The following is a 15,664-nucleotide window of genomic DNA, read 5'->3' as shown; positions in this document are numbered from 1 at the left end:
CATTTGGCAGACTCCACGGAATCCGGACATGAAAACGAATAAATAACTATCGTAGTTATTCTTAAGTTAGTGTCCTTAAACTTATTTTCTCTAGCGGCTTTAATCTATTAGAGTTTAGTTCTTACCTGTTTTCTGAAAGATAGCTTTCGAAAGAAAATCCTTTTGAGGATAAGATGAAAGACTTTAGCCTTACGGAAAGACGCCATTTGTATCATTTAAATTTGTTTCTGTTAAACACGTGCCTGATACATATAAGCCTAAGTCGACTTATTCTGCTTAGTGAAGTAGTCTTGTGTTTCGCGTAAATGATCAACTGAAATACACTCCTGGAAATTGAAATAAGAACACCGTGAATTCATTGTCCCAGGAAGGGGAAACTTTATTGACACATTCCTGGGGTCAGATACATCACATGATCACACTGACAGAACCACAGGCACATAGACACAGGCAACAGAGCATGCACAATGTCGGCACTAGTACAGTGTATATCCACCTTTCGCAGCAATGCAGGCTGCTATTCTCCCATGGAGACGATCGTAGAGATGCTGGATGTAGTCCTGTGGAACGGCTTGCCATGCCATTTCCACCTGGCGCCTCAGTTGGACCAGCGTTCGTGCTGGACGTGCAGACCGCGTGAGACGACGCTTCATCCAGTCCCAAACATGCTCAATGGGGGACAGATCCGGAGATCTTGCTGGCCAGGGTAGTTCACTTACACCTTCTAGAGCACGTTGGGTGGCACGGGATACATGCGGACGTGCATTGTCCTGTTGGAACAGCAAGTTCCCTTGCCGGTCTAGGAATGGTAGAACGATGGGTTCGATGACGGTTTGGATGTACCGTGCACTATTCAGTGTCCCCTCGACGATCACCAGTGGTGTACGGCCAGTGTAGGAGATCGCTCCCCACACCATGATGCCGGGTGTTGGCCCTGTGTGCCTCGGTCGTATGCAGTCCTGATTGTGGCGCTCACCTGCACGGCGCCAAACACGCATACGACCATCATTGGCACCAAGGCAGAAGCGACTCTCATCGCTGAAGACGACACGTCTCCATTCGTCCCTCCATTCACGCCTGTCGCGACACCACTGGAGGCGGGCTGCACGATGTTGGGGCGTGAGCGGAAGACGGCCTAACGGTGTGCGGGACCGTAGCCCAGCTTCATGGAGACGGTTGCGAATGGTCCTCGCCGATACCCCAGGAGCAACAGTGTCCCTAATTTGCTGGGAAGTGGCGGTGCGGTCCCCTACGGCACTGCGTAGGATCCTACGGTCTTGGCGTGCATCCGTGCGTCGCTGCGGTCCGGTCCCAGGTCGACGGGCACGTGCACCTTCCGCCGACCACTGGCGACAACATCGATGTACTGTGGAGACCTCACGCCCCACGTGTTGAGCAATTCGGCGGTACGTCCACCCGGCCTCCCGCATGCCCACTATACGCCCTCGCTCAAAGTCCGTCAACTGCACATACGGTTCACGTCCACGCTGTCGCGGCATGCTACCAGTGTTAAAGACTGCGATGGAGCTCCGTATGCCACGGCAAACTGGCTGACACTGACGGCGGCGGTGCACAAATGCTGCGCAGCTAGCGCCATTCGACGGCCAACACCGCGGTTCCTGGTGTGTCCGCTGTGCCGTGCGTGTGATCATTGCTTGTACAGCCCTCTCGCAGTGTCCGGAGCAAGTATGGTGGGTCTGACACACCGGTGTCAATGTGTTCTTTTTTCCATTTCCAGGAGTGTACATTGGCATCGTGATTTTTTTTCTATTTATTTGAACGATTCATCGTCAAAGGAAATCCGTTAGAAGATACTGCAGGAGTCTGATTCTTCAACATTAAAAAATAATTATTTAAAGAAAAAGCTGTTTAATACAACATATTATAACGGACTGAAAAATGGTTTTAGCATTTCTCCTTCTCTATACAGATTCCTAATTCCCTACGGATATTTCAGAAAATTTTTGAGTGTGAATTTTGAATGGGTCTAGCAATACTTGTAAAATGTAAAACGAAAAACGTGGGGCGCATGGAATAGAAAACTGATGCATGAATAGTTCACATAAGTCAGTAACAACAGTTTTGCGCTCCAAATGATGTGGACCGTTGCGTGATATTTCTAAAAGGGAACGACTCGCTGCACTCTGTGCTATTAACTATTGCATGCGCCCCACGTTTTTCGTTTATATGGTATAAGTCTGGTAATAGTTATTAAAAATTCTCGAACAAATTTTCTGGACTATCTGTATTATGGGCTTAGGTATCTGTATGAGGCAGGAGAAATTATTTTTTACTCTTTAGTCAGTTTTAAAAACGTGTTACATTAAAAAGTTGTTTATTTAAATAATTGTTTTCTGCTTCATAGTTTTCTGTGAGTAAACTTTTTCAATCGATTTCAGTCATTTTCATGAGATTACGCCACACACGGTAAATTTCAGATTTCGTCTCCTACGTGCATGCCTCGAAAACTCCGTGATGGTAAAAATGAGACAGATTCGAATACGGAACCTTAGCAGCAACTGTTCTTAACGAGAAACTTTCGCTATTGGAACAAGGAATGGCGAAAATAGCAGTAGCACTCTTAGTACTCCACGCCATACAACATACACTAAAGCGAGTTAATTGCGCTGTTATCCAGTTCTGAGATAAGTTGAAAGTTTCAAGTTTCTAGCTCATCGGGATTCTAATTTAAAAACTAATTTCAAAATTTGTACCGTGTGGACAAAAACCTGGCAGCAGAATTCAAATGTACTGACTCGTGATGATGATCCATTTGAAGGACATTCCAAGAGTGGCACCACAGGAAAAGTGTAAAATATGATATTAGAAGATCAGCGATCAAAGGCTGATGTCGAAATCATGAAAAGGAAATCACTGGAACTATTCTATAATGAGGGACGCCGATTTAATCTACGGAAAGGGTTATGACAAGTTTTTTTCTGTGGCCCAAAATTGGGTCTTTTTATGAATTGCCTTACAAGAAGTAAGGGAATAACCAGCTCAAGTTTTCTGGGTCAGCTTTGTGGGAAAAAGACAAAAGAACTTGAACATAAAACGAAAAACATTACTTTCCTGTCAGGAACATGCGTACCTCAGATTGTTCGAACGACCAATACACTCATCACGGTTGGCATACTCACTCCGAGCATGTATTCGACTTACTGAAAACATTGCTTACCTAAATTTGGATCAAATCGATTAAAAAGTGCCTTCTGGACCTAAAAGAGAAGTGTTTCACTACTGAGGGAGAACGTTTCACGTTGATTGGGCTTGTATATTTTAGAATGAACCAAATATCAAATAACACCAGGACGTTACACAGCTACTACTATATCAGTGGATGAATGGGAGTTGGAAGGTTTTCATGTGGACTGATTTCAGACCTTGTTTACAGGGTACGTACCCCTTCCGCAACTTCTCCATGAAGGACCATCAGCTGGAGAACTTCCTCATACTGCCGTACGGTCGCTTCCGGCTCCTAACCTACTTCAGCAAGGACGACAAACCACTAGGGTGCCTCGACATTCGGATCCGAATCAGAGAAAAGGAAAACGTAGGTAAGTAGCCAAACCACCACTACATTACTCTCCACAAGGCATCTATCACAGTCTACACTACTATTTCCAGGTGTTCCTCTTTCACAAGTACACAAAGTATAACTGCTAACCGAACGAGTAACATTCTTTCTTTTTTTTATCACCCCTACGCCTGGTATTCGATGGGACAGTGGGTCTGTTGTGCATAATTAAGGTGTTTGCCTCAGATTAAAATGATTAGAAGCCAATTGCATTACAGTTACTAGATCTGCTAATCACAGCTCAGCATTAGTCATAAGTGGGGCCCAGATTTTTATGTACAATCAACAAGCAAAATATGTAAATATTTACGTAATGATATTGGGCAAAATGTACAAGAAAATATGTAACATCAAGAAAATGTTTTATTAAACATTTAACATAAAACGACAATTTCAATATCAATTTCTGAATCACGCTATATTATTTTATACCTAGCACCCATGATTTAATTTCTTATTTTGAAACTCTATACTGGGCCAGAAAAAGAAAATGTAGTTACCAAAATGACCGTAGACCGTCGCCATAGGAATTACCTTTCATTCTGAGGCGTAATGAACAGTCAGAGACTTCTCCAAATCCTCTGTTGTCAAAGAATGCCGCAGATCAGAAGGAACGTTTTTGTAAGAGGAAAATGGTATTTCCACATCATAGGACGTAAATGGTGCAAATTTTGATCAGGCATTCACGGAGGTATGATCACTGGAGGGTATTATTCTGCTGCAGACAGCAGCGAAAGTCGAGTAGCCTTTCTAACACTGTTGGAAATGAATAAGATCTCAGTGGGTTCTTCTCCGTCGAGTCCACATACGGCCGTTCGTCGACGGCTACCTACGTATGGTAGTTACTCATCTAGCGTAGCAAAATTTGCAGCAATTTTTTTGTAATAAAAATGTAAATAGTTTTTTTCTTGAATGAAATTTTCACTCTACAGCGGAGTGTGCACTGATACGAAACTTCCTGGCAGATTAAAACTGTGTGCCGGACCGAGACTCGAACTCAAGGCCTTTGCCTTTTGCGGGCAAGTGCTCTACGAACTGAGCTACCCAAGCACGACTCACTCCCCGTCCTCACAGCTTTAATTCCGCCAGTACCTCGTCTCCTACCTTCTAAACCTCACAGAAGCTCTCCTGCGAACCTTTCAGAACTAGCACTCCTGGAAGAAAGGATATTGCGAAGACATGGCTTAGCCACAGCCTGGGGGATGTTTCTAGAGTGAAATTTTCACTCTATAGCGGAGTGTGCGCTGATATGAAACTTCCTGGCAGATTAAAACTGTGTGTCGGACCGAGACTCCAACTCGGGACCAAGCACGTGCTTGGGGAGCTCAGTTGGTAGAACACTTGCCCGCGAAAGGCAAAGGTCCCGAGTTCGAGTCTCGGTCCGGCACACAGTTTTAATCTGCGAGAAAGTTTCAGTTTTTTTCTTAATGTCGGTTAATCAGGAGTCTACTACCCGCAATATTTTTGTAAGAAACGCTTGCTGTTCATTCACTTGAAGTTTATGCCGTGGAATGTTCGCAATCAAGCATGGAGCCTCACATCGTGGAAAAATTCGGTTGTGGAAGTTACGTATTCTGCATTGATATCAGTAACATATGCTTCTGAGACGATTGCACTGCTTTGTTCTTCGTGTGCGCATTAATACTGTGCGTTCTCCTATCAAAAGTATCTGGACACTTATTAATGGACATCAGTATGGATTGTGTCCACCCTTCGCCTTTATGACGGATTGAGCACTGTTGGGAACACGTACAATGAGATGTCCGAACTCTATTGAGCAATGGCAGCACATTTTTCCTCAAGAGCCGAAACCTGGATAGCTGGTGAAGTCGGATAGTGGCGTCTAGAGCGAAGTCGACTTTCTTACTCATGCCAAAGGTGTTCTGTTGGGCTCAGGTGGGGATTCTGGGCAGGCCAGTCCATTCCAGGAACGTTATTTTTCAGAAACCATTGCCTCACATGTGCTGCTGTATGACAGGATGCATTATCATGTTGATACAAACATCGTCTCTGATCTGTTCCTCTACTGGGCGCATTACGCAATGGCAGGACTAAAGGCCAGCCAACCAGTTGCAAAAAATGGTGGTTTTCAAATAACCTTGACCACGTTTCGACGGATCTAAACCAGTCTTCTTCAAAGGATAGAACTGCATACAATGCGATAACTTATAATGAAAACGCCATGGACCAGTATTACTTGTCTAGCAGAAGCTACACTCTACAGAAAGTGTAGGAATATCACAAACAAAATGGTATGTGTCAACATGCGGCAAGTAGTACTTACAACTTCACATTAGCAATTCACTCAGTAAAAACTGTTTTCACATGACATTTATCGGCAACGGTCTGTATGTCCATATGTAAAAATTAAGGCCCCTAGAATCAAGGACTTGTAACATCAGTAAAAACAATCGCTTAAAGTAACACACCATGTTAGTACCTACACTATGTGATCAAAAGTATCCGGACACCCCCAAAAATACACTTTTTTCATATTAGGTGCATTGTGCTGCCACCTACTGCCAGGTACTCCATATCAGCGACCTCAGTAGTCATTAGGCATCGTGAGAGAGCAGAATGGGGCGCTCCGCGGAACTCACGGACTTCGAACGTCGTCAGATGATTGGGTGTTACTTGTGTCATACGTCTGTACGCGAGATTTCAACACTCCTTTACATCCCTAGGTCCACTGTGGTAGTGAAGTGGAAACGGAACACATGCAGCACAAAAGCGTACAGGCCGACCTCGTCTGTTGACTGACAGAGACCGTCGACAGTTGAAGGGGGTCTTAATGTGTAATAGGCAGACATCTATCCAGACCATCACACAGGAATTCCAAACTGCATCAGGATCCACTGCTAGTACTTGACAGTTAGGCGGGAGGTGAGAAAACTTGGATTTCATGGTCGAGCGGCTGTTCATAAGCCACACATCACGCTGGTAAATGCCAAACGACGCCTCGCTTCGTGTCAGGAGCGAAAACATTGGATGATTGAACAGTGGAAAAACGTTGTGTGGAGTGACGAATCACGGTACACAGTGTGACGATCGGATGGCACGGTGTGGGTATGGCGAATGCCCGGTCAACGTCATCTGCCAGCGTGTGTAGTGTCAACGGTAAAATTCGGAGGTTGTGGTGTTATGGTGTGGTCGTGCTTTTCATGTTGTTTTGCGTGGCACTATCACAGCACAGGCCTACATTGATGTTTTAAGCTCCTTCTTGCTTCCCAGTGTCGAAGAGCAATTCGGGGATGGCGATTGCATCTTTCAATACGATTGAGCACCTGTTCATAATGCACGGCCTGTGGCGGAGTGGTTACACGACAATAACATCCCTGTAATGGACAGGCCTGCATAGAGTCCTGAGCCGAATCCTATAGAATACCTTGGGGGTATTTTGGAACGCCGACTGCGTGCCAGGCCACACCGACCGACATCGATACCTCTCATCAGTGCAGCACTCCGTGCAATACGATGGGCTGCCTTTCCCCAAGAAAACTTCCAGCACCTGATTGAGCGTGTGCCTGCGAAAGTGGAAGCTATCATCAATGCTAAGGGTGGGCCAACACCATATTGAATTCCAGCATTACCGATGGATGGCGCCTCGAACTAGTAAGTCATTTTGTGCCAGGTGTCTGGATAGTTTTGATCACATAGTGTACATGCCGACTGAGGGAGAGTGGAGAGCGTGGACACTGGAAACAACTCTCGAAACGCATGCGCCGATAAACATGTGAGCTTGGCGATCTAAACAGCCAATAAGCATCAGCACACTGAAATTAATAACAGAAATATCCTACGCAAATCAACGAGTGTAAAATAAGATGTTGAAAAAGACAAATACTTACAATATACTGGCATAAATTAAGATACCCTACTTATAGGACTGTCAATGCATTATCATACGGAAATAGAGATGTCTGTGTATAAGTACGTTATTACAAGCATAATGGCAGCAATGACAAGATCACCTCTAGTACATCAACGTACGGGAAGTAAAACTACCAGTGCATAAGCACGCTATTAAACATGAAGACAGTAAAGAGCAAAAATTCCTAGGTCTCTGAATAGTGCAAACACGACAAAAGTGGGGGGCATTCATATCCTAGTACAATATAAACTGACAAAAGATGCTGCATTAACGAAAATTGTATAATAGAATCCCGAGGAAATGAACCACTCGCAAAGTCTAAAGGCAGTCGTATGAAGATTTCTCTGTGAACAGTATAGGTTTGAACCCATCGAAAAATTGTCTACAGGCAAGCTGTAGCTGGTCTCTGCGCTCAAGATGTTTATATCTCTTTAATTTTCCCAAAGGTCCAACTTGCGCCCTTTAATATCTCAGTGAAGAATAACTGTGTCTTCCAAATTTTTCGGCATGTGGTAGGCAATCAGTAGTCGTTCAGTAAACACAGAGTTATGTGCGTTAGCTCCTTTCTTACCTAAGAGATGCTCTTTGTATCTTGTTCCAACGTTCATCCCGTTTGGGCAATGTAATCGCAGGTTAATTTATAGACACCTGAATTGGAAAACGAGTCACCAGTATTTCTCACAGTATGCAGAAGTCTCCTCTGCAAACTATCGTCTGTAGAGAAAGAAACGTTACAGTTACATTTATTCATTAGAAGACGTTAGTCCCACAAGAAACATTTCCTAAAAAGGGAATGCATAAGACTTTTTTTGCTGTCGGAGGAAAGGTCGTTGCACAGCGGTGAACATTGAGAGGTTTTCTTTCTGAAGATGTGATCTACCATGCCCATGTCATACCCGTTATTGACTGAGATCGATTTCATGACATTTAACTCATTTAGCTGACAGGCAGGCGATAATTGGGTAGTTACAAGACGGTGTATGGCGGAATGAAGAAACGCTAGTTTATGCGCTTTCGGATGCGTCGAGTCAGCAGGGGTAATATTGTCTGAATAAGTTTGCTTACGGACGATGTTGAAATCCTTCAATTTCAACATCGTCCGTAAGCAAACTTATTGAGAAAATAGTATCTCCACTGACTCGACGCATTCGAAACCTCGTAAACTAGCATTTTTTTATCCTTCAATTTCACCATGCAGGTCTGTCCTTCTGCAGAAGACGGGTTTAGATCCGTCGACACCGTGGCCAAGTTTATTTGAAAACCACCATTTTTTGCAGCTGGTTGGCTGTCCTTTGTTCCTGCTGTTCTGTAACCGTTGGTGTAGTACAGCTATGTTCAAAATATCGCATTACAGAACATTGTAAACTGTGTTCATATCATCCCGCGTTTAGAGATTTCTTAAGCGCAATAAGGGACCCCACGCTAACAGCGAAAAACACCCCCATACCGTACCGTTATCTTTTCTGTACTTCATTGTGGGCACTGTACATTGTGGCATGTGACGTTCTACAGGCATTTGCCAGGGTACAGCGTAATTCCCAACTCCAAATCATTCGTTTCCAGTCATTCAGTGCCCAGTAGCGTCCCTCCTTACACCACGTCAAGCGTCACTTAACTGTGACTACGGAAACGAATGCCTTATGTGGACTGCTTGCCCATCGAAGTCCACTCTTTTTAACATCTTACGAACAGGAACTGTGCTAACTGCACTGCTCGTAGCACTATGGAACTCACGAGTGATTCTCTCTGTTGATTTCATGTGATTTCATTGCAACTACCCTCTGTAATGCTGGACGGCTACTGCCCATCAGTACACGAGGACTGCCCTTAGAAAACGAAGCAGAAGTACCTCCTTCATAATTCAACTCAAAATGCAATTAACCACGATTTATTGTAGAAGTAGTGACTTTTAAAGGCAATTTACTTCCTGTCTCCGACTTTGATTGTAGATTGGATTCAAATAGTTTTCTAAAGGAGTTGCCTACTGAGAGTTAGGGGGAAAGTGAAGGGCAAAAAAAATCCCTGATGTGTAATTTTAGGCAGCACACAAAAAATGTAAAGATATGTAATTATGGTGAAATACGTAAAAACTGGAACTGTTAAATGACATATATAAATTATGGCAACGTAATTCGTGAATATTTTCACTTCTGACGTATGTAAGAGCAAGGAAAAACAACATGTAATTAATATTTTCGGAAAGCTGGATGAACATTGATACATTAAAAATTTGTATACACGGCATATTCCACAATAATATTTACTGTATTTAGGAGTTCGTTATGAACCTGCTTTCGGCTTCCTAGGCCATCGTCAGATATCTTACTACTAAACAGAGAGTCCACGTAACTGAAGCGCGAGTTCATAGCTAGACGAACTTCGTTTTTCAAAGATACGTGAAATTTACAACTATACCCCCATGAACCATGGACCTTGCCGTTGGTAGGGAGGCTTGCGTGCCTCAGCGATACAGATTGCCGTAGGTGCAACCACAACGGAGGGGTATCTGTTGAGAGGCCAGACAAACGCGTGGTTCCTGAAGAGGGGCAGCAGCCTTTTCAGTAGTTGCAGGGGCAACAGTCTGGATGATTGACTGATCTGGCCTTGCAACACTAACCAAAACGGCCTTGCCGTGCTGGTACTGCGAACGGCTGAAAGCAAGGGGAAACTACAGCCGTAATTTTTCCCGAGGGCATGCAGCTTTACTGTATGTTTATATGATGATGGCGTCCTTTTGGGTAAAATATTCCGGAGGTAAAATAGTCCCCCATTCGGATCTCCGGGCGGGGACTACTCAAGAGGACGTTGTTATCAGGAGAAAGAAAACTGGCGTTCTGCGGATCTGAGCGTGGAATATCAGATCCCTTAATCGGGCAGGTAGGTTAGAAAATTTAAAAAGGGAAATGGATAGGTTAAAGTTAGATATAGTGGGAATTAGTGAAGTTCGGTGGCAGGAGGAACAAGACTTTTGGTCAGGTTAATACAGGGTTATAAATACAAAATCAAATAGGGGTAATGCAGGAGTAGGTTTAATAATGAATAAAAAAATAGGAGTGCTGGTAAGCTACTACCAACAGCATAGTGAACGCATTATTGTGGCCAAGATAGACACGAAGCCCATGCCTACTACAGTAGTACAAGTTTATATGCCAACTAGCTCTGCAGATGATGAAGAAATTGATGAAATGTATGATGAAATAAAAGAAATCATTCAGGTAGTGAAGGGAAACGAAAATTTAATAGTCATGGGTGACTGGAATTCGAGAGTAGGAAAAGGGAGAGAAGGAAACATAGTGGGTGAATATGGATTGGGGGAGAGAAATGAAAGAGGAAGCCGTCTGGTAGAATTTTGCACAGAGCATAACTTAATCATAGCTAACACTTGGTTCAAGAATCATAAAAGAAGGTTGTATACATGGAAGAATCCTGGAGATACTAGAAGGTATCAGATAGATTATATAATGGTAAGACAGAGATTTAGGAACCAGGTTTTAAATTGTAAGACATTTCCAGGGGCAGATGTGGACTCTGACCACAATCTATTGGTTATGAATTGTAGATTAAAACTGAAGAAACTGCAAAAAGGTGGGAATTTAAGGAGATCGGACCTGGATAAACTGAAAGAACCAGAAGTTGTACAGAGTTTCAGGGAGAGCATAAGGGAAAAATTGACAGGAATGGGGGAAAGAAATACAGTAGAAGAAGAATGGGTAGCTCTGAGGGATGAAGTAGTGAAGGCAGCGGGGATCAAGTAAGTAAAAAGATGAGGGCTAGTAGAAATTCTTGGGTAACAGAAGAAATATTGAATTTAATTGATAAAAGGAGAAAATATAAAAATGCAGTAAATGAAGCAGGCAAAAAGGAATACAAACGTCTCAAAAATGAGATCGACAGGAAGTGCAAAATGGCTAAGCAGGGATGGCTAGAGGACAAATGTAAGGATGTAGGGGCTTATCTCACTAGGGGTAAGATAGATACTGCTTACAGGAAAATTAAAGAGACCTTTGGAGAAAAGAGAGACACTTGTATGAATATCAAGAGCTCAGATGGAAACCCAGTTCTAAGCAAAGAAGGGAAAGGAGAAAGGTGGAAGGAGTATATAGAGGGTCTATACAAGGGCGATGTACTTGAGGACAATATTATGGAAATGGAAGAGGATGGAGATGAATATGAAATGGGAGATACGATACTGCGTGAAGAGTTTGACAGAGCACTGAAAGACCTGAGTCGAAACAAGGCCCTGGGAGTAGACAACATTCCATTGTAACAACTGACGACCTTGGGAGAGCCAGTCCTGACCAAACTCTACCATCTGGTGAGCAAGATGTATGAGACAGGCGAAATACCCTCAGACTTCAAGAAGAATATAATTATTCCAATCCCAAAGAAAGCAGGTGTTGACAGATGTGAAAATTATCGAACTATCAGTTTAATAAGTCACAGCTGCAAAATACTAACGCGAATTCTTTACAGACGAATGGAGCAACTGGTAGAAGCCGACCTCGGCGAAGATCAGTTTGGATTCCGTAGAAATGTTGGAACACGTGAGGCAATACTGACCCTACGACTTATCTTAGAAGAAAGATTAAGGAAAGGCAAACCTACATTTCTAGCATTTGTAGACTTAGAGAAAGCTTTTGACAATGTTGACTGGAAACCTCTCATTCAAACTCTAAAGGTGGCAGGGGTAAAATACAGGGAGCGAAAGGCTATTTACAATTTGTACAGAAAGCAGATGGCAGTTATAAGAGTCAAGGGGCATGAAAGGGAAGCAGCGGTTGGGAATGGAGTGAGACAGGGTTGTAGCCTCTCCCAGATGTTATTCAATCTGTATATTGAGCAAGCAGTAAAGGAAACAAAAGAAAAATTCGGAGTAGGTAGTAAAGCCCATGGAGAAGATATAAAAACGTTGAGGTTCGCCGTTGACATTGTAATTCTGTCAGAGACAGCAAAGGACTTGGAAGAGCAGTTGAACGGAATGGACAGTGGTTCAAAAATGGTTCAAATGGCTCTGAGCACTATGGGACTTAACATCTTAGGTCATCAGTCCTCTATAACTTAGAACTAATGAAACCTAACTAACCTAAGGACATCACACACATCCATGCCCGAGGCAGGATTCGAACCTGTGACCGTAGCAGTCCTGCGGTTCCGGACTGCAGCGCCTAGAACCGCACGGCCACCGCGGCCGGCAATGGACAATGTCTTGAAAGGAGGATACAAGATGAACATCAACAAAAACAAAACGAGGATAATGGAATGTAGTCGAATTAAGTCAGGTGATGCTGAAGGAGTTAGATTAGGAAATGAGACACTTAATGTAGTAAAGGAGTTTTGCTATTTGGGGAGCAAAATAACTGATGATGGTCGAAGTAGAGAGGATATAAAATGTAGACTGGCAATGGAAAGGAAAGCGTTTCTGAAGAAGAGAAATTTGTTAACATCGAGTATAGATTTAAGTGTCAGGAAGTCGTTTCTGAAAGTATTTGTATGGAGTGTAGCCATGTATGGAAGTGAAACATGGACGATAAATAGTTTGGACAAGAAGAGAATAGAAGCTTTCGAAATGTGGTGCTATAGAAGAATGCTGAAGATTTGATGGATAGATCTCATAACTAATGAGGAGGTATTGAACAGAATAGGGGAGAAGAGGAGTTTGTGCCACAACTTGGCAAGAAGAAGGGACCGGTTGGTAGGACATGTTCTGAGGCATCAAGGGGTCACAAATTTAGCATTGGAGGGCAGCGTGGAGGGTAAAAGTCGTAGAGGGAGACCAAGAAATGAATACACTAAGCAGATTCAGAAGGATGTAGGTTGCAGTAAGTAATGGGAGATGAAGAAGCTTGCACAGGATAGAGTAGCATGGAGAGCTGCATCAAACCAGTCTCAGGATGAAGACAACAACAACAATAACAACAACATGACGATGGAAGAACAGAAGCGTAAGTGTTTGAGAAAGAACTCCCTAGTTTTAACTATAAATTTAATGGGGGAAATTAATAAAAAATTACATCAACGAGTACATATTATGAAAGAGAATTCCTTCAAGTTTTGTTTAATGTTAGTGGACTTCAACGTGGGATCCATTTGTTGCCCTGCACACGTCAAGACGATATTCCACTTCTCGCCACCTATTCACCAACATTTCAGGTGTAACTGTCCCAACCGCCTCGACAATTCTTTCATGTAATTGATGTCTCTGATCTTTTCACTGTACACAACATTTTTTTATGTGGCGCCAAAAGAAAAAGTCCAGTGGGGTGGCATCGTGCTGGCCAAGGTATTCGGCCAGCCCTCCCTATCCACCTCCCTTGAAAGCGGGTGTCAAGAGCTGCACGCACATGGTTACTCTAATGAGGTGGGGCGCCATGTTGTTGGAAACACTCGAAGCCCCTTTTGCGCCTCAATATCGTCCATTTGGGCAAAGACGTACTCTGTCAACATGTCACAGTAAACGTCCGCGTTTATTGTTTTTTTCTACAAAAATGAAATCTCTCGATCGTCCATCAAACCGTTCCAGACATTAACTTTGGGAGAGTCACGTTGATGCTGAATAACTTCGTGTAGATGCTCTGTCCCCCCCACCCCCCCCCCCGCCCCTCCCCCAAATCCTGCAGTTATGACGATTAACTGTTCCACTGACATGAAATGTATCCTCATCAGAAAAGAGAATCTTTTTTTTTTTAAATTGATATCATCATTAATTCTCTGTCAACGGCAAACTCATACATTTCGATTTTATCAGTAGGTTTTATTTCATGTAACAGTTGCAATTTGTAGGTGCGCAACTAAGTCTTTTATGTACATCATCATAGACAGTACCTTTAGGCACTCCTAATTGTAGACTACTTCTGGCCGATGATTTCTTTGGGCTCCGAAAACACGAAACACGGATCTGTTCAACATCTTCAGAAGTTCTCGCGTCTACTTTGTGTTTTTGCTTGTAAAACACTACCGGTTTCCTTGAAAGACTTTAGCCAATTACGGATAGTTTTTGCTGCAGACGGTTCACCACCACACTGACATCTAAAATTACATTGCACTGTTATAACGGACGCAGTTTTCACAAGCCAAATAACACGCTGTGCTTTCTGTTGCTGAGTACACATTGTTGCTGAGTTGCTCTGCACTGCCTGGACTTAACTGAGGGAAAGGACGAAAAAAGCAGCACTGGTGCCATCTCAAGGTGAAGCAGACGTGCCAACTGCAGGGGAGCCAAACTTGGCGAGTTGATGAATCAAACACCACAAACTAGAATAGTGTATATCACTTTGTACAGATTCAAGGACACATCAAAACTAGGGAGTTATTTTTCAAACACACTGTATGATACCCAAAGAACCTCTGAACAGTTAAATCTTATACTAGAGTATACTCAAAAATTAAAAATATAGGAAGGTATCAGACAAAAACGTTGTACAAGTGAGTACTGGCCAGATTACTATAACATGATGAACTGGTGAATGTGATGAATAGGCGTAAAACAAAGAGGGAGCAATGGGGAGAAAGGAGTCTATGGAATGTGGATGTAGTCAGTTACAACAAGCGAGTTACTCTAGCGATCTGCCTTAGTTCCTTTGTGGAGGGCAACATTTTTAATATGATAAGAATAACTTTCATTCAGAGCATGTTCAGCAAAGATGGAATGTTTCTTCTTCATTCTCTAATTCCTTTCATCCTCAGTCAGTGTAGTAGTTATAGCCCTACTTGACTGATCTACAAATACCTTGCCACACAGATTGCAGGATATCCTATAAATTGCACTCTGTTCTAAATATGGTATCTTATCTTTACCTTTGACCGGTATATGGGCAACAGTATCCCTAGGTTAAAAAACTGGAGTACATTTTTTGGGTCTTAGTTTGCTGGCAAGTATCTGTGAAGTCGTACCTACGTAAACACTGATCCACGTCCCTAATAGACGATATGTCCACCTTTGCATGGATAACAGCGGCGACGCATCGTGGCATGGAAGCAATAAGGCCTTGGTAGGTCGCTGGAGAGAATTGTCACCACATCTGCGCACGAAAGTCTCCTAATTCCCGTAAATTGCGGAGAGGGGCCAGATGAGCTCTGAAGCCACGTTTAGTCACATGCCAGATGTGTTCGATAGGGTTCAGATCTGGCGAGTTGGGTGGCCAGCACATCAACTGGAACTCGCCACTGTGTTCCTCGAACCTCTCCATCACACTCTTGGCCTTGTGACAGGGCGCATT

At 43.2% G+C, this 15,664-nt stretch overlaps 1 protein-coding gene across 1 annotated transcript in view; it reads left to right on the top strand.

Moving 5' to 3' along the window:
* LOC126145946 (uncharacterized) overlaps window positions 1-15,664 on the top strand; it is a 131,143-nt gene that overhangs the window by 103,219 nt on the left and 12,260 nt on the right. Inside the window, exon 4 of the mRNA XM_049915590.1 lies at window positions 3,395-3,557. Within this exon, the coding sequence (XP_049771547.1) occupies window positions 3,395-3,557 (163 nt within the window). The remainder of the gene's footprint in view (window positions 1-3,394; window positions 3,558-15,664) is intronic.

This window comes from Schistocerca cancellata, chromosome 2 (genome assembly GCF_023864275.1).
Source record: "Schistocerca cancellata isolate TAMUIC-IGC-003103 chromosome 2, iqSchCanc2.1, whole genome shotgun sequence".
NCBI lineage: Eukaryota > Metazoa > Arthropoda > Insecta > Orthoptera > Acrididae > Schistocerca > Schistocerca cancellata.
The sequence above is the reverse complement of the archived record's forward strand: the minus strand, read 5'-3'. Positions and strand labels throughout refer to the sequence as shown.